Source organism: Erythranthe guttata, chromosome 2 (assembly GCF_056151865.1).
Source record: "Erythranthe guttata isolate IM_541 chromosome 2, IM_541, whole genome shotgun sequence".
NCBI lineage: Eukaryota > Viridiplantae > Streptophyta > Magnoliopsida > Lamiales > Phrymaceae > Erythranthe > Erythranthe guttata.
Genome location: NC_142534.1, coordinates 12560961 through 12580657, shown reverse-complemented (window position 1 = coordinate 12580657; position 19697 = coordinate 12560961). Strand labels below are relative to the sequence as shown.

General features: G+C 36.4%; 2 protein-coding genes across 2 annotated transcripts; one reads left to right on the top strand and one right to left on the bottom strand.

The window, feature by feature from the left end:
* GYRA (DNA GYRASE A) lies at positions 1–18947 on the top strand. Its single transcript, XM_088811356.1, has 28 exons — positions 1–64; positions 4761–5385; positions 6272–6341; positions 6486–6551; positions 7143–7244; positions 7386–7430; positions 7539–7637; positions 7825–7911; positions 8923–8993; positions 9854–9962; positions 10082–10144; positions 11177–11242; positions 11405–11493; positions 12214–12262; positions 12615–12701; positions 12965–13058; positions 13910–13980; positions 14093–14182; positions 14674–14799; positions 14882–15039; positions 15393–15474; positions 15568–15732; positions 15811–15912; positions 16233–16369; positions 17139–17259; positions 17387–17441; positions 17531–17630; positions 18670–18947. The coding sequence occupies exons 2-28, from the start codon at positions 4931–4933 to the stop codon at positions 18776–18778; spliced, it is 2868 nt and encodes a 955-aa protein (XP_088667482.1). The 5' UTR covers positions 1–64; positions 4761–4930; the 3' UTR covers positions 18779–18947.
* LOC148772371 (uncharacterized) lies at positions 3341–3955 on the bottom strand. Its single transcript, XM_088815008.1, has one exon. It carries the CDS (start codon positions 3953–3955, stop codon positions 3341–3343), a length of 615 nt encoding a protein of 204 aa, XP_088671134.1.
* Positions 18948–19697: the final 750 nt, after the last annotated feature.

Here is a 19697-nt window from a genome sequence, read left to right as displayed (position 1 = left end):
GTTGAAAGAAATTTTGTTATCAAAGAGAAGGGCACGTGCCATCCACGTGCAGATAGCTCGACTAGCCTTTTATCACGGGGGCAACTATTTCAAATACTAATTTTTGCTTAGTTGAATACTACCAAGTTGAAAACCACAATTGAGTACATATTTATAAGTTTTTTCTTACTTTAATACCAAAATAAAAATAAAAGTACAAAAATACCCTTTCATACAAAATACTAATTACATCAATTTTTCTTTGAAATTACCTATTTGAAAACCAAATAAAAAAAAAGAAAAAAAAAATTCAAAAACAAAAAAACCTCCCTCCGTCCACCCCTCCCTCCGTCCACCCCTCCCACGACGCCGACGCCAAACACCGCCGAACGCCGCCCAAAGTCGCCCAAAGCCGCCGCTGTCGTCGTCTCCGAATAGTAAGTTATAGTTGTTTCGATTTTTTTTTCTTTAATATTTATTTAAGATTTGATTGTTTGATATGGGTAATTAGGATTTGGTTGTTTTAGGTTAGAATGATCGTTAATTAGTAATGGGTGCATCTGATTTCAGTCGATTTGAGCATTGATTTGAGATTCGTGGGTCGGTTCTTCGTTCACCATTTTCGACCTGTATATGTCGATTTTTGATGAATTTTCGACAGGTTGATGTCAAAAATCGACATATAGGTGTCGAAAAGGTGAAATTGTTGAATTTGGGATTTTGGTAATTCGACAGCTAGCTGTCGAAATTTGGATGAGTTTTCGACAGGTAGCTGTCGAAAATTCAACCAATTTTCGACAGCTAGCTGTCGAATTACCATGAATTTTCGACAGCTACCTGTCGAATTTGAACTGTGAATTTTTTTTTTTTTTTCCTATTTTTATTTGCTTGTGTTTATATTATGTATATTAATTTTTATTTGTGTGTTATTTTGCAGTGGAAGAACCACGTGAACCTCGTATACCTCCGACTGTCTCGAACCGTAAGAAGAGGAAGGAATTATCCGATAGAGGCAAGGGCATAGCAGTCACGACCAAGAAAAAGACCACGACCAAGAAGAAGTCTGGAGAGGGTTCTTCGTCAACGAATCCGGTGTCGGCTCTACCTTCGACTGTAGAAGTTGGTGATTCGAGCAACGAACCGGTCCGAGGTCCCGAGATACCGGAATTGTACACAAAATTTGATAAGCACATTGCTTATCATATTGTGAACGGAGGGCCAAATCGTTCGGAGCGCGGCTCAGAATTTCGAATTCGAAATCACACAGGAACTTTGAAAGGTTGGGAGCCGGCGCCGTTTATTACAGAGGTAGTACAAAGATGTGGTTTAATGTCAGTTGTACAGGCATCGTACAACACTGTGGACGGCCATCTACTTAGAGCCTTCATAGAGAGATGGCAGCCAGCTACCAACACATTTCACTTACCTGTTGGAGAGATGACCATCACACTTGACGATGTGAGTACGTTGGTCGGTTTGCCAGTTGTTGGGCGTACCGTATCTTGCGAGCGTTTGATCCGTGATTCCAAAACGATCCCCAGTAGTTTGATGTTCGAGTTGCTAGGTGAGTACCCGGACGATGTAAACAAGAAGAAAGCGGTCAAGTTGGAATGGTTGAAGGCTAAATTTAGCAAAGTGACCATGAGAGATAGTGCGGAGAAGAGGACATACGCCATTCGGGCGTATTTGTTATTTTTGCTCGGGTGTACTATACTGTGCGACAAGACAGGCAACATGGTAAGCGTGGAGTATCTAAATCTTGTATCTGATTTGGATCGGATCGGCGAGTATGCTTGGGGCACTGCATGTCTTTGCCGGTTGTACGATGAGCTTTCCTCAGCCTCACAAAAATCAACGAACTCGATGGCTGGCTGGCTGACGCTCTTTCAGTCATGGATTTACGAGCACTTTCCTTATTTGGCGGGTGGCACATTGAAGACGGAATTCGAGGGGCCATTAGCGTGCCGATGGGAGCCACAGTCAAAGACTACTTCAACGCCTGAACGAGCGTCGTACCTGCGATCTCGATTAGATGATTTGATCCCCGATAGGTAAAGTACCAGTTTAATAATTTGTTATTACTACTTAAGTAGGTTTTTAAATCTAATTTTTTATTTATTTTACTAGGTCGTATGGTCACCGTACACGGCTATTCGTGATCGTTTCCCGATGCCAGATTCTGCTTGGTTTAGTGGGATGATATGTTGCATGGACCACTTCGAGGCATATCATCCGGACAGAGTGTTGAGGCAGTTCAACCGTGTGCAAATCATTCCAGGTCGTGCATACATGTCAAAAGATATGTACAAAGCTCTAGTTAGCAAAGGTCGACCGGTCCAGAACTCGATTTTCGTTGCGTACGGCGAACGATTCTCTGATCGGTGGGAGGAGTATTGTCTGGACGAGGAGTCGAGGTCCGTTGAAGTTGAACTCGGGGAGGCGGACACTTCGCCGGACTACATGAATTGGTTCCGACCCAGATGCATGTTACAACTGAGTAGGCATGGAGCCCATCCACCTCGACCCCAGGCGGATCGACCTCGACCCCATGAAGCTCGTCCAGGGGGTGGTACCGATAAGGAGGTCCAACTTTCACAAATTTTGGAGTTGGTGAAGGGTACACTTAGCGAGGTGCGGGGACTTGCGCCATCCGACGCTCATACGGTCATGTGGGGGACCCTAAATGATATTGTCAGATTGATCGAGCCGGATGCCCCACTTCCACCTCCTTCGAGCTCGTCGGATGCCCCACCACCACCTCCAGGTAGCTCGATAGGGCCAATTCCACCGCCATCGAGCTCGTCCGATGCCCCACAGGCGGTTGTGAAACGCGTGTTTAGTAGGAAGAAAAAAACACATGATTAGTCTTGTAATTTTTTAGATGGATGTTGTTTGATGGATTTTATTTGATTTACTTGTTTTGTTCATTTAGTTTTATATGGATTTTGGTTGTTTTGAATGAAAATATTTTTGATAATTTGAATTTTTTTTTGTCCAAAAACACTTAGAATATGTTTTTTATCTTACATTGCAATATATTTGGGGTTAATTTCACAAAAAAAAAAATGCATTTTTTTCAAAAAAAAAAAAGTTTGATACAGATCCAATTCGACAGCTAGCTGTCGAATTTCATCTGTATCAATTTTTTTTGTTTTTGAAAAAATTGCAATTTTTTTTTTTTCCAAAAACACTTAGATGTGTTTTTTATGTTACATTGCAATATATTTGGGGTTAATTTCACAAAAAAAAAAAATTGCAATTTTTTCAAAAAAAAAAAAAAATTTGATACAGATCAAATTCGACAGCTAGCTGTCGAATTACTGTGTGAAATTCGACAGCTAGCTGTCGAATTTGATCTGTATCAATCGATGACGAATACGTACGGATACGACTGTGCCAACTTAATGCATTTCGGGTGGATCCAAAACAAGTCGGTAATCGCATTCAACTCGTTCGATCTATGGTACGAGAGGTATTCATCTTCTTTCAACTTGACGAACAATGATTGCAATTGAGATCTCCCATCCAATTCACTGAAATTTAACTTAGAGATAGTATTGTAAACTGTCTTCATACCAGTTACATTAGACGGGTCCTTTTGCTTCAATGCTCTTAGAATTGCCCTTGGTTTCACCATTGCTTTCTTCATAGTGTGAACAAAGGAAACATCCTCCTTTGATAATCTTCCAGCATAAGAGTGTCCGTGCAAGTTTTCGAATAAGTTGTGGTTGTGAATACCACTATGAACATCCAATTTCCACTCAGCCTTTTCATCATCCTTGTGTTCTCTTGTCCCCTTCAATTTAAACGGACAATTGCATTTCTTTGAACCGGTGCTCCTTTTTCCCGGTCTTTGATCATCTTCACCTGGTACCTTCTTGCCAACATAATGGCCCCCACGCTCACAACGAACAATCACATACGGTGTCCTACGTCCTCTATCCCCGTCACTCGAACCCCCAATCATTAACACCATTCCAATTCTTTTACATACTTCACGAACCCATGCCAATAAAGCTTCTTTTGTTGGGAATTTTTCTGACGTGGTAAATGAATGGGTGCAATCGATCTACACAAAAGTGTCGAAAATATAAGACAAGTAAATTTGCAACAGGAACCAAATCGACACTTAAGTGTCGAAAATTACCCACATTTTCGACACTTAAGTGTCGAAAATACCCCTAATTTTCGACACCTAAGTGTCGAATTATGATACAATTTTCGACACCTTAGTGTCGAAAATTTGGGTAATTTTCGACACTTAAGTGTCGAAAATTGTATCATAATTCGACACTTAGGCGTCGAAAATTAGGGGTATTTTCGACACATACACGTCGAAAAATAAGGGTATTTTCGACCTGTATGTGTCGAAAATACATGGCGAGTTTTAAAAAAAAAAAAAATTCAAAATCGATGTTTTAGCTCAAAAAATACATGAATACATACCTGAATGGGTTCTCCTTGCTCGTAAACTACCATTCTATTGTCATTTGACGCCATTTTGCAAGTTGTGTAAGGTTTTGATTTCTTTTGTTTTGGGGTTTTTTAGGAGGGTTTTTGGGGAGGGAGAAGAAGGAGGTGGAGGAGGTGAGGGGTTTGTGAGTGAGGAGGGAAATGTTTTTTTTAGGTTTTTGATTATTTGGTATTTAAGAAAGAAAAATAGTATTTGTAATATTTTTTTGGTTTTAATTTTCATTAAGGGCATTAAAGTAATTTACAATTAATTATTTATTTTTTATTTTTTTGGTATTCAATTGAGCAAAAATTAGTATTTGAAATAGTGATCCCCTTTTATCACTAATGTACCAACAGAGATGTTTGGACTTGGCGCGCAAACAAACAATCCAAAATAAACCCCTATCCCTTTCTTTATTAGGGTTTTACAAATTTTGCAGATTGTTTATCCCCAAAACCCCCTTTTCAGGCAAAACCCTACCTCTCCAACAATGGCATGAACCCGTATACAATTCAACCCGGAACCCATTTCACACCCCCGAATACCCGACCCGGACCCGCTACACCACCGCACATGGCTTTCGCCACCGGACTTCGTTTGCTCCGCTCTCACCCCCACACACTCTCCTTCTCCGTCGCCGGCCCGTCTCGCCTGCTGCTCGCGAGGCGGGTCACGGAGCTCCGTTTTCTCTCTTCTGTGGGCCCGCAGAGGAGGCTCTTTGCCGTGAAAGCTTCTTCGAGGAAGAGGGAGGATGAAGTTGAGGAAAATGGGAGTGTTGCTACTGTCAAGGATGGTGGCGGAGGAGAAGGCGGCGGCGATGGCAGAGTAGTTGTGTACGAGCTGCATAAGGAGGCCACTGAGGCTTACATGTCGTACGCAATGTCGGTCCTCTTGGGCCGGGCTTTGCCCGATGTTAGAGACGGGCTCAAGCCCGTTCACCGCAGGATACTGTGAGTTGTGCTGCAATTTTTGCAATATCTGATTTAATTTGCGAATATTAGTACTTATAATGTGGAAAAGGAAGAAACTTTGTATCATTTTGCATTTTAAGATCAGTGTTTAATGTTTCTATGGTTGTTTTGGGTGCTTGAAACAGCAGTAAGCTTCACCGAATCGTTTGCTTGGGAAAAAAATATGAAGTATTCTCGTATGTTATCATGGGTGGAGAATAAGTTAATTAAGCATGTTTTCTTTTGTTCGCATCTTAAATGTCTTGTCATGTTCACACCCTTCGTTAGTGAATTTCATTTTCGACTTTTGAAAACACGTTAGTTGTTTCTAAGTTAGCATAGAATAATTAATGAAAAAAAAATGAAAAAAGCAGAGATAATTCCTGCTGGGCTTAATATAGTACATAAGTGTCTGAAAAGAGGACTACTAAGATTGTACTACGTACGGATTTATCTTTTCGATGACCTATTGTGAGCCCAATAAGCCAATGTTGGACGTCCTTGTTAGCAGCTAAGGATATCCCTATTATATTTCTGAGTTTTACATTAAGAATAAGCTTTGCTGGAAAACATTTTGTTGAATAATTGCTTTTGGCTTCCGCTTCTTTGTTTATACCATTGAAATCTGGCTCACAATCTACATTATGAGTTATGTTTTCAAGCTTCCTTTTTTGAATTTGTATGAACTTATTGTTCCATAAATTATATTTGCTTCTACATGTATTTCTTGCTTGTTTGAGATTATTTTGCTTTTATTATAAAGTTTCATATCTATGTCATCTATTAGCACGTGCATTTATGAACTACAACTTAATTGATTAGTACAATTTCATGCTTTGCTTTCATGAAACGGTCTTCTGACTGGATCTATATTGGTTTTAAACAGATATGCAATGCATGAACTAGGCCTTTCATCAAGGAAACCTCACAAGAAGTGCGCAAGAGTAGTTGGTGAGGTTGTATTTGATACCTTGAAAGACCATTAAAAGTGCCTTTGCACTTTCTTGAATATTATCTTTGTCTAACATCATTTTGCCATCATTATGCATTTTATTTACCATTCTGAATTTTCTTTTCATTTTTGTTTGGTTTAATTGCAGGTTCTTGGTAAGTTTCATCCCCATGGAGACACTGCTGTCTACGATTCATTGGTTCGAATGGCTCAGGTACTACAATCCTTTTCCTTTCAATAAAAAATGTATGAATGAAATGTTTAGCGGAAAGGCAGAAACCGTAAAAAAACGTTGGTCTTTAACCAAATTAGAAATAAATTTACGATTGAATTGGTGTAATTTTCTGCAGTACGTCTAATGTCTTATTAAAAAAGTATATTATTCGAATTGTAGATTGTAAAATAACCATTATCATTGTATTCTACTTCCACTGTAATTGATGCAGTGCTACAGAAGTACACAACTGAATTTGATTTATACGTATCGTTTAGAAAAACAAGTATCAATAGTTTCAGAAAATAGTACTGCACATTAGATTTTCTTAAGAGCTTCTCCTTGCGCACTTCGACGAATAGAGTTTGCTTTTCTCATCGTTTAAATATACAGTTTGGAGGAAGGGTCTAATTTTACAGTTTTCTCAATCATCTATATTTGCCCTCAATTGCACAACGGATTGAAAAGTGTTAATATTAAGAATAAGTACCTTAATCAAGTCAAAATAAACCAGATCCATTTGCTATTATTTTGGATACTGACATTTTGTTCATATATTAATCTTTACGATTTGCAACCCATATCTTTCAGGATTTCTCATTGCGTTCTCCACTCATTCGTGGACATGGGAATTTTGGCTCTATGGATGCGGATCCTCCTGCTGCCATGCGTTACACAGAGTGCAGACTGGAGGTAGATCATTAATTTAATATGGATTCCTTCTATACCCTTTCCAAATATTCAAATACTGGATATGTTTCTTATAAATAAGTACAACAATGTTTTATAGACTTATGGTTGATCGGCATTGATATGCTATTGTTCTTACTTCAGGCACTCGCGGAGGCGATGTTGTTGTCAGATCTGGAGCAAGATACCGTTAGCGTCCCTCCTTGAAATTATCCACTTGTTTGCATTTAATTGTATTATATATCAGTCTTAGTTTCTTCAGTGATAAATTTCACATTTCACCTTTCACATTTGTAGGTTGATTTTGTTCCAAACTTTGACAATTCACAAAAGGAACCATCTTTACTTCCTGCTCGCATTCCAAACTTGTTACTGAATGGTGCTTCAGGGATTGCGGTATGTACATGAATCTCTGTAGCACTTAAAAAATGTTTCTTCTGACTGGCATTTTACATGGTTGTTCTTGGGCTCTGTTATTCACCATCTATATATATATATATATATATATATATATATATATATATATATATATATATATTACATTTTATATGGATTACATTTTATGTTCACTTTATGCTGTCAGGTTGGAATGGCAACAAATATTCCTCCACATAATCTTGGGGAGTTGGTAGATGCGCTGTCTGTTTTGATACACAATCCTGAAGCAACGGTATAATTTTAATAAGTCAAGCATCATTATCTTATGGACTCTTTTTAAAATATTTTCTGAATGGATGGAAATTGTGAACTAGCTTATGAACATGCTGCATGAGTTTCTTTCTTCCTATAGGTTGTTCTTCAAATTCTGTGGTGCATTCTTCTTTGCTAAGTATAAGTAATAAAAGTGGCAATAAACGCGTTTGTTTATCCTGAGACTCTTTTCATTTCATTGTAAAGAAAGATGTTAAACCTTTATTTGCTCGGAGCATTGCATTAAAAGGTTATTTGCTATGTCTTAGGAAGTTAAACGCCTTCATGCTTTTTGTGAACATGAATACAAGTCAACTTTCAAATACATTTATGACTGAATTAGATAATATGGAGTCTGAATTTCGTATCCCTGGCAAAAGGAAAGAAAATACAATAAGAAAGAAAAAGATGTTGACTGCATTTGTCAAACTTAAGACGTTCACAAACTATTCTAATCTTTCTTCTTTAGTTCCGGTACTTCACAAAAGAAATTAAGAGGTTTATGAACTAACAGATTATGATTCTTATCTATGTTTAAAACTCAGCTAAAGAACTCTGGCAGCATAAATGGTTGGTTAACAGAATACATAATTGTGATGGCTACATTGTTTAACTGAAGTTTCATAGTGGGGTTGCAAATCTGCCTCCGGTCTTATTTCCAGAGATGATGCAGTTTTTTTTAAACTTATCTAGGCAGTAGACCACAAAATGCGGAACTTTCATATTTAACAATACACTTTTTCCTCCCTCCTCAATTAGATTTCCAATCTATCTTTTTTGCTTCATATCTATCCTACGTTTATGAAACTGCGTATTTTGAGATTGACAAGTGGATGGGTGTCTATTTATTATATTGTGAATTGATTATAGCATCACTTTTATCCTCTGTTATGATAATGTTTGATTGTTGGATTAAAATATTTAATGGAAGCCAACCATTAGCACTTCTATGAAAAAGTAAGTTTGTGACCCTGTAAGGTGTTTTTATCAGTTGCAAGAATTGCTTGAGTACATGCCTGGACCTGACTTCCCAACTGGAGGAATCATTATGGGCAATATTGGGTAAGTCAATAGATTGCGACCTTTCTCAACCTATTTGTAACTTCTCTCTCAAAGAATCTACAGTGTCCCTCTGAATGCAAAACAAGCATTGAAATCATCTGCATGTTCTTTTGACAGAGCACATTGCTTTATATGCATGCTTTTTCCAAACTGCACATGCTTTAGCGAATATGTGAACTTCACAATGTGATTATTCGGAGGCTTTATTCTTGAATTTGTCCCAAGTAAATTTATTTGAAATGTTAACTGGCATTAGTATCATCTGCATGCCTTCTACTGCTAGGAAATACGTTATTACACAATCACAATTTGTTAGTAGCTTTATTCTTGAATTTCCGTTCAGTAAAATAGTTCAAAAAATGAAGCTATAGAAGTTTTTGTCATATTCCAAAGAACTGCTACTAAGCGAATCTTAGGTTAGTGTAAAAGTGTACACCAGTTGTCTTTGTGGATGGGTCAGGATCCTATGCATGCAGCGAGTGATGGAATAGTTGGATCATTTACATTTTCACCAGCTCCTTACATTTTAAACTTTATATTGCTACGGAAGTAAATTTTGCTTTCCACCATTTGCTTTTTCTTCTTTAATCTCTACACCCCTTATCTAATATGAATGTGTCTGGGATTTCATAAGGTAAAAGGATCAATAGCCTTTTTACTGAGAGGTTGAAATCAGTAGCTCTTTAACTCGTGATCAATAACTTCTCCACTCCCAGAGTGTTCCTTTGTTAATTCTTAATAAGATGATTGAAATCATCTCTTCTTATGCTCGTCATACTTGCCTCAAATCATTTACCTTCTGGTCCAACTTTCCTTATAACCAGATGAAATATTTTTGACATCTTGTTTACTCTGTCAAGTATCTTAGACGCATATCGAACCGGACGAGGCCGTGTGGTGATCAGAGGGAAAACTGATGTTGAGTTGTTTGATTCTAAAAGCAAGCGCTCAGCGATTATCATAAAAGAGGTTTTGTCTTTGTCCACCTAACAATCAATTGTTGACAATTGTCATTATTTTCAACTTTAATAAGTAGATGACTAAAATCATTTAACTTTAATCATGACTTTGATTTCTAATTGAAACAGATTCCATACCAGACCAACAAAGCATCCCTTGTCGAGAAAATTGCTGAACTAGTTGAAAATAAGGTATCTTTTTAAAGAACTTGTATCATAGTTGTCTTTAATCAAGCTTCAAGCTCTCTGCTAAATGTTATTCTAAATAATCAAATGGAGCTGTCTCGTCTTAACCCATCCCTCAGAAGTAATACTACATACATAATATTACTTTGTGCATACAGGTTTTGTAAGTATTTTTATAATTCTTTTTTTTTTGTCCATTCTTTTTTTGTTAATCGAGGGGTGGGGTGGGTCGCTGGATAATAAGTTTCTTCCTTTTATCCTAAACCATCTTAATGAATTCTGTCATCTCCCATCAGCCTTTTCATTTTTAATAACATTTTGTTTTGCTAATTACTCTTAACATTTTAAATCTGCCTTTGGAATTATGATATAAAACTGAGAGGTATTGTTTAGCATATGCTTTCAGACAATAAGCAATTCTGAATCATTATCTAGTAAATATATACTATGTATGAGTTAGCATTTCATTTCAGTCACATTTCAGGAAGATTTGCTATTATATTATCACAAGTAAGAGGAATGTAGAAGAAACTTGTAAAGCTCAGGCTACCCACTGAAGCACAATAACTTTCTGTAGAATTGATTTCACTGAAAGCTAGATGTCACTTGACAATTTATACTAGCATCCATCTTCATATTGTTTTATGAATTGTTTTTGAGTTTTTTTTTATCTACATAAGGGCTGGGTGCTTGGCTTACCACCAAATGAATTCTTTCTCTCCGCATCTCTCCCCCCACCCACCCCCACCACCCCCCCCCCCCCAAAAAAAAAAAAAAAAAAAAGAAAATGGAAAGACATAAATAAGAACAATTAATTATGTAAGTCCTTCAGTTATAAGTTCTCAATTGGCTGAATATGTTACTTTTAAACATGAATTTGGCTACCTGGAAAATTTCACATGATTTCTGCTGTTTCAGGCTTGCTGCTGTAAAGTCTTCTATTCCCCTATCTGAGCATTCTTTAGTTTTACTTTTTTGGCTTAAACTTATAACTGTTGCTTTAGTAGTCTATATAACAAACTTTTGTATTTCTCTTAGATTTTGGAAGGAATAAGTGATATACGTGATGAGAGTGATCGATCTGGCATGCGCATAGTCATTGAGGTAAAATTTTGATCTAGTATTTTATTTTCCATTCTTCAAGACACTAGGTCCAACCCAATTTCCAAATTCTTCAGTGTTTTGTATATGTTTTGGATTTTGTGGATTTTTGGTCCATTGTTCTTTCTGGCTTTGTTTTGATTCTTTTTTCTCCTACCTTTTCAGCTTAAGAGAGGTTCAGAGCCATCCATTGTCTTGAATAATCTTTATCGTCTAACGGCTCTGCAGTCCACATTTAGCTGTAACATGGTGGGGTAAGTAGTTTTTCAAACCATAGTGTTAGGAGATATTTTGGATTCTGTAGTAAGTTAGAAATTTGTATCTGCTTACTAGTTTTTTGTCTACCTTATATTAGGAGATTTGTGTCTATCTATGGAAGAATTCTCTCTTTGTTATTTTCCTTGTTATGACTCTTTTCCCATCTCTATGAAAGTGAGTGGGATCGTTCGATAGTAGAATTTATTTGGCTTTTCTACAGTATAATCTGTCTGGCTTTCCTATAATATATCATCACTTTTCTATTCTAACATGGTATCTAAAGCAGGTTCAGATAAAGAAAAGAAAAAAGAAAATTAGTTCAATCCAAAATCAATTTGAAATCCCTAATCTGAATTTTTTTCTACCTCTGCCGCTACCTTAATCTGAATATTACTCAAAGATATAGTTTGAAGCGTTTTGGACTTGTGTTGACTTCAGTTATACTAATTGTTAACATAAATCACATGTTTACTGAAATATCTGTCTCGTGCATGCTATTATGCCTAGTTATCTATGAAACTACAGTGTAGAACTTTGCATTGCATATGTATGTTGCTTCTTATTTGTTCGACACCATTTTGAAATGATTGTGGGAGAAGAAGCATGTACGTAGTTTTGTCCTCTATGGTGGTTTATTCTTCACGTTCGGTTGTAGTTAAAATGTCCTTTTATCTTGGGTAAGAAACCTTTATCAATCATTGATTTTCCTATCCCAGGATTCTTAATGGCCAACCGAAACTAATGGGTTTGAAGGAATTGCTTCAGGTGATGAACTCTTACCACGGCTATCATTATTTGCATGAACATAAAGTCATATATCGAATCATATAGTTCATTAGTTACTTCATTTTGGGATTTTAAGTTCATCACGAACTTGGCTAATGATATAATTCATTAGTTACTTCATTTGGGGAAATTAATCATCACGAACATGATTCATGATATTAACTTCCGAATCCAGATATATTCTGTGTGATTTATAGATGGCATCATTTTGATTCAGAGGAAATATGCTGAATTGATCTTCATTCACAAAATTATTGTGAGTATCAGATTAATTTATTGTACTTATGTACTGAGGCTATTCTTTTTTGTCCTATACGTTTTCTTTGGGCAGGCATTTTTGGATTTTAGATGCTCTGTGGTCGAAAGACGTGCAAAGTATAAACTATCTCAAGCACAAGATCGCTATCATATTGTGGAGGTAGGCTTAAAATATACCACAGTTACTAGCTTACGCGATTCTTAAAAAAAATTAGATTGTTGCTTAATGTCAACTAGATCCATTTTGCTGAGTTCTTGAAAAGTGAATGCCATTTAGGTAATAATCTTTAATTGAATCATCCATCGTATTGGTTATCTTGCAACCTCACCCTTTCCCTTCTGTAGTGAAGCTGTATCGTATGAGTACTGTAATTATACACGCTGATAATTTTTTTTCCTTTGTTTTGGGTGTGTGGGATCTAGGGTATTATAACAGGACTTGAAAATCTGGACAGAGTCATCGACCTTATCAGAAAAGCTTCTAGTCATGTGTTGGCAACAACTGAATTAAGAAAAGGCAAGTTTTCTCGTCCATTATTTTTTTTTTATCTTTCCCTATTTTGTATCTTTCACTCTCTAAATAACAGAGGAAAACATATATAAATAATAAAATGGAAGGACCAAATATTTATGCAGTCACGAGCTTCAAGATTCTTCTTGATATGATGTATTTCAGGATATAAAATTGTTATCCTTAAAGCTGAGTTATGCTTGAGATTCTTATAAAATAGATTTGCTGACATTATTTCGAAGTTGTCATGGAAGATTTAATGACTAGTTAGTGTATCAGGAAGGTTGTGCATTTGCTTAAGTTGAGTGAAACAGAAACAACGTAAAACACTGATATAAAAAGGCAATCAAGTAAGGAGAGAATAGATCAAGATTTCTGCTGTCTGAAGATCTGCAATCTAGATAAAGTTGTTGTATGCCTATTGAATAAACTGTGTGCAGAACTGTTCCTATCTCACTAGCTCTGTTGTTATGACTATAATTTTAGGAAATACTTCTTGTTATAAGATGACAAATTGACTACTAATAATAGTTGGAACTTCACAAAGGAAAATTGTTAGGCCTGGACTTATGTTACTTGGACTCTTTCTGCATAGATGTCATTTCATTTCTGGTTTTATTGTGTCTGTTCCTGTTTAGTGGATAAATGAATTCTTATATGATTCTTCAAGTTGAATAGAAACTCAGACAAATTGTGCATTTTTCTGTCAGACCCAAATCATATAGCTCATTACCATGGAATGGAACTGTTTCCATCGCATTACTCATTGTGTTAAAGTTGGGTTGTAATGTGCAAATTGTTTGCTTCACTCACTATGTGAAATGTACTGATATCGAACAGTTTATTATTTGTCGCAGAGTTCGATTTGTCTGACAAGCAAGCTGAGGCTATACTGGATATAAGCCTTAGAAAGCTAACATCTCTGGAGGTATTTTAGGATCTTGGACATCTATATTTAATATCAAGTTTGTGGGAATGTCCTCCTGTCATATTGAAAGCATTTTCTCTGTGTTGATCTCTTTTTCCCTGTTTTGTAACAGAAAAACAAGTTTGTTGATGAAGGAAAATCGTTGTCATTACAAATTTCCAAGCTACAAGAGCTTCTTTCAAGTAGAAAACAAATTCTTGAGGTATTTCTGATGGAGCATCATTACTTCCATGTCTTGTGGCTATTTGATCTTGTATCTTAGTACTTTCATTTCCCTCCTCATGCTCATCGTATCACTCATGTTCTTGAAATTTTATGAATTGTAAACCGTCTACCGACCCTTTTGCTCCCTTGGCTGCTCATCATTTTAATGTTGGTATGTTTTACAATGGATAAACAAACTGCTTATACATGTTATTCGTTTGATGGAACATACTTGATCTTCAATAATCATTATTGTTTGGTTTGTTTGTGAAGTAAATGTGAACTGACTTTGCTTCCTTGTGAAGCCGCACATAAGGCTTTTCCGTGTCTGCTTTATGTTTTTTATAAAATATCGTTTTAATTTAAACTCAAATAAAGTTCCTGTGTATTCACTGTTTCACCTGGTGCCCATTACTGGGTATCAATTGATAGCGAGTTTATAATTGACGACACATTGATTATTGGCTAATTTTTTCTTTCAACATTTAGATGATAGAAGATGAAGCAAATGAAATAAAGAACAAGTTTTTTACTCCAAGGCGTTCAATGCTGGAGGACACTGATAGTGGCCAACTTGAAGATATAGATGTTATCCCCAATGAAGAAATACTTCTGGTAAATTAGCAGCGCACTTAATTCCAGCAAAAAAGAATATCTGCAATATCTTTGCTAAAAATGTTCTATATTCTATTTTAAGGCACTTAGTGAAAAAGGCTACCTAAAAAGAATGAGGCCTGATACTTTCAATCTTCAAACACGTGGAACTATTGGCAAATCAGTAGGGAAACTGAGAGTCAACGATACCATGTCTGATTTCCTTGTATGTCGCACACATGATTATGTCCTGTACTTCAGGTATTTACTCCCACTTTGACCCTGTTTGACTTTCTTTTTTAGTGATGGCATCCTTTAATTTTCCGCTGCAGAAACTATATTACTTGAAATATATTATTTTCCTTCTAAATTTCCAAAATTCAACCCCTAAAAAGATTATTCAATGAAATTCCACTAAAAAATGGTTTCAAGGAAATTCTTGTAACGTTGACTATGGGCAAAGTGTTGGAATGGGGTCATGAATTTCATCTACTGTCACTTGCATCATTACTTCCAATAGTGGTCTTGGTCCATCAGCAAAAAAAAATCGCGAAGATAAACCGAATAGGTGTGTGAGTTGTTCTTTATCTCAACTATTGTTATTCTTTTTGCAGTGATAAGGGAACAGTGTACTCAGCTCGTGCCTATAAAATTCCTGAATGCAGTAGGGCTGCTGCTGGCACCCCTTTAGTCCATGTATTGTCCTAACTTAGATCAAATTTCTTGGCTTGTATTTTCCTCCAAGTTCTATTGTATGGTCATTGATATTTTTTTTCTTCCTGGATTCAGATCTTATCCCTTTCTGAAGGAGAAAGAATAACTTCAATTATTCCAGTTAGTGAATTTGAAGGGGACCAATATCTTATGATGCTAACGGTGAAAGGTTACATCAAGAAAGTTTCTTTGAACTATTTTTCGTCGATCAGGTGTACTGGAATCATAGCAATTCAACTGGTTTGTCTACTTCTTTGTTGCTTGGAATCTCTGCTATGATGCCATCTTTGAGCCTAATTAACACATGTCAACCGACAGGTACCTGGCGATGAACTGAAATGGGTGAGGCGTTGCACAAATGATGAATTTGTGGCTATGGCCTCGCAAAACGGAATGGTGATTTTGAGTCCCTGTGAGAAGGTAAGTTAGTTGTCATTAATCCCCCCCCCCCCCCCCCCCCCCCCCCCCCACCACCACACACAACAAATTCACTTGCTTAAATTGAATGGTTGATGGATGAGCCGTAATTGTGGAGTCACCATAGTTCAAAGCTTTTCTTCCAGTTAAAATTTCACAATTTGATTGTCAATTGATTGCGAATAAACTTCTGCCTTTAAATATAATTCCATTGGTCATTTTAGTTGCCGAGTATCCTTTGGGCCTTATCATGATGTATTCTGCTTTTATGTCACTCTTAAAAGTATTCTTTTCATTGTTTACATGTTTGTTCGTTCGTTTAGGTTAGAGCACTTGGAAGGAATACTAGGGGTGGGGTTGCCATGAGACTGAAACCGGAGGATAAAATGGCTTGCATCGACATAATACCCGCATCTTTTGGCACAAAGTTGGAGAAAGGCATAGAAACACAGCAGACACAGTAATTTCGAAATCATTATATGCATGTTTCTTTTTGTGGAGAACGATATATCTATACAATACAAGAAGCTTTAATTCACAGAAAGCTGTCATGCCTTATTTCTGAAAATGTTATCTATGCTGCATTGTATGATACTCTGGTATTGAATAATTAGTTACTTCATTACTTGATATCTAGTTGTGCCGGAAATAATTTTGAAACACATCTTTATTCGACGTCTTCTCACATTTTGTTATTATACTATTTCAAGAAAATTGTCTATCTTCTTTATCTTCTTTAATTCAACCATGATGTTCCCTTGCATGATTTTAATCATTTACAGCTGATTAGCAGCTCATTCAGTTACTCTTAATAAGGTGATTTTGTACTCCAATCAAGAATGTGGTTGCACAGCATTAATGTGTCGCAACATGTCAATTTTCTTTTTAATCCTGCTTTTTTCTTTCCCCTCCCTTTTAGCTGTTGTTATATGTTGACATTAAATTCTAACTGTGGATGGTTTCTGTTCTTATATGAGGTGAAAAACATATTATAGTTTTTAAGTTATCTCCCCCCCCCACAACACAAACACTTACAAAAAAGAAAAGAAAAAGAACACGGAAAAGAAAAGGAGAGATTTCTCGATGCACTTGTGATCACTTATAGTTGAATATTCCTCATGAATTTATTTTTATGTCAACATTTAATTTGTCGTTGTCATCTTTTTTTTTTTTTTTATGCTTACACATTTAATGTTTTTCCTGTATAAACTTTTCAAAACTGTTTCCAGTGGGAAGGGATCTACTGGTCCTTGGTTGCTCTTCATATCCGAGAGTGGTTTTGGAAAGAGAGTTCCTCTTGCTAGCTTCCGAATGTCACCACTAAATAGGGTTGGTTTGAAAGGTTACAAGGTACTTTACCATCTTCTATACGAGTTTCAATAGAACATAATAATTTAATGGACTCACATTGACTGTAGCATATAATAATTTCTACTTATGCCTCTGTTTCATTGTAACTTGTGTTTCTGTGATGCAGTTCTCATTGGAGAATCGTCTGGCAGCGGTATTTGTAGTAGGGTTCTCTGTGGGAGGTGAGGTTTCCTATAAATTTACACAATATTATTTTTAAGCAACATATCTTAAATTATTAGAGACGAATAACATAGTTGTTTTTTTGCAGAGGATGGAGAAAGCGATGAACAAGTTGTGCTGGTTAGCCAAAGTGGAACAGTGAATCGGATCAAAGTACGGGATATATCCGTTCAGTCTCGCTATGCAAGGTACTTTTAAGTTTAGGTACTTGTTTTCTGTTGCTCGTGATATATATGAGTTGCCAAGATGCATCGAACACCTATCAACCGAATAAGAATATTATTAGGGACAACTTATTTTCTAGTTTCAAAACCAAAATTGTGTTGTTTTTCTTCTAGTGATTCTTTCATTTGAATCGCTCCAACAAGTGCAATTTTATCTGTCGTTTTAAGTTTAGGCACAGTAAGAAACTCATTAAAGAACCTTTAGTCTGACAAGAAAACCCAAAATTACCCTTCTAACAAGATTATATCAACATTAGTTGATATTGTAGTTATCTCTTTTATACCATTTCTATTCTCTCTCTGCAATTAATGCTCAAGGGTAAATTGGTAAAATACAGTTAATTATCCATGAACTCCTAAAATTGATATTTTGCTGAAAGCACAAATGAAAAAACACGGAGGGAAGTATTATTTAAGCATTCCGAAGTTCACAACCATATATAGATACTTAGATACATTCCGATATAGTATTAGGAAGCATGTAATGTTATACAATCACTATGCTTCTATATACTTGTACGTTGGGTTACTGGACTCGGTATTCTACTTAACTAGGGGTGGCAGTTTTCATTGCGACCTAATAAGCCGACAAACACACCACTGGATTCAATTTGAGAATTTTCGGTGTTATCATCTTTTCGGAATACATGCATCATGTGTGTCTTACTGTTGAAAGTTTGGGCAGTTATGTGCATTATTATTGCAGAACTTGGTGTGGGTTTTAGTTCGTAGACTTCGAAATTTGTACCGCTTGGTTCCATATCTTGTACCTTTTGGTTTAGATATAATGTTGCATAACCAAATGTGTTTTTGAAATTACGTTATTCAACCCTTCAGTCTCAATTAATTGTTCCTTTTCCTCGTAAATCTGATATTCCGTAGTCTAGTATTTTTTTAATTATTACTGTTACTTCTACTAGGAAAACAGGACCGCACTCGTATTTTGTTACTTTAAAGTTTTCTCTGAACGACGGTCCATTTGTTTTTGTTTTTGTTTTTGCAGAGGGGTGATTTTGATGCGGCTCGAGCATGCTGGAAAAATCCAATCAGCTTCTTTAATATCAGCGACAGAACCAGAGTCGGAGGAACTCGACGAGGTGGCAGCAGCTTAATTGATATCATAATATTTTTATAATCGAGTTTTGTTTAGAGCTATGCTTAGATATATTGTGTTGCTGGTAAAGCTTTGCTTGTAAATCTTGTAAGCTCTTAACGGTGAATTACTAGAGATCGGAGATGATATTTTTGGAGAAAACTTTGTAGATATAAATCTTTATTCCCGATCTCTCTCTCTTATCTCACACGGTTTACCGGAGTGATGCAATTTAACGCAGCTGTGTAACATAGTTGCTCAGTTGCTAGAGTGATGCATCATTTCAAATACTATTAGAATATAAGACTTATACATTTAATTAATTGATAAATAATATGTATTAAAAGCAGTTAAACACATATATGCAGATTTTCATAAATGACTAAAATTAATAATTTTTATTAATGTTAGAGAATATTATATTATAGAACTCTCCTAATATTAGGATTCTAATATGATTCGGTTACCTAGATTAGTTCGAATTTAGTTACCTAGTTAAACTCAATTTTCTCCCTCTCCCGGTGGTGCATCTTCTCTATCTCTTTCTTCTTCTTCTTCTTCTTCTTCTTCTTCTTCTTCTTCTTCCTCTCCATGGCCTAAAACCTAGCCGCCGCTTCTCTTATTCTCTATGGCCGGCGACCACTAAACCAATTTTCTTCCTCCCTGGTGGTGGTACTCTTCTCTCTATCTTTCTTTTTCTATCTTTTCTGTGAACACCACCTGAATTTTCTCCCTCCCCCGGCGGTGTATTTTCTCTATTTTTTCCGTTCTTCTTCCTCTTTTCTTCTTCATGGTCTAAAACCTAGCCGCCGCCTCTTCTCTTCTCCATGGCCAGTGAACACCACCCAATCTTCTTCCCCCCTCTCTCATCTCTTCTCTCTATCTCGATAAAAAAAAAAGAAAAAGAAAAAAAAATATCTCTCCATGTTATTATTATT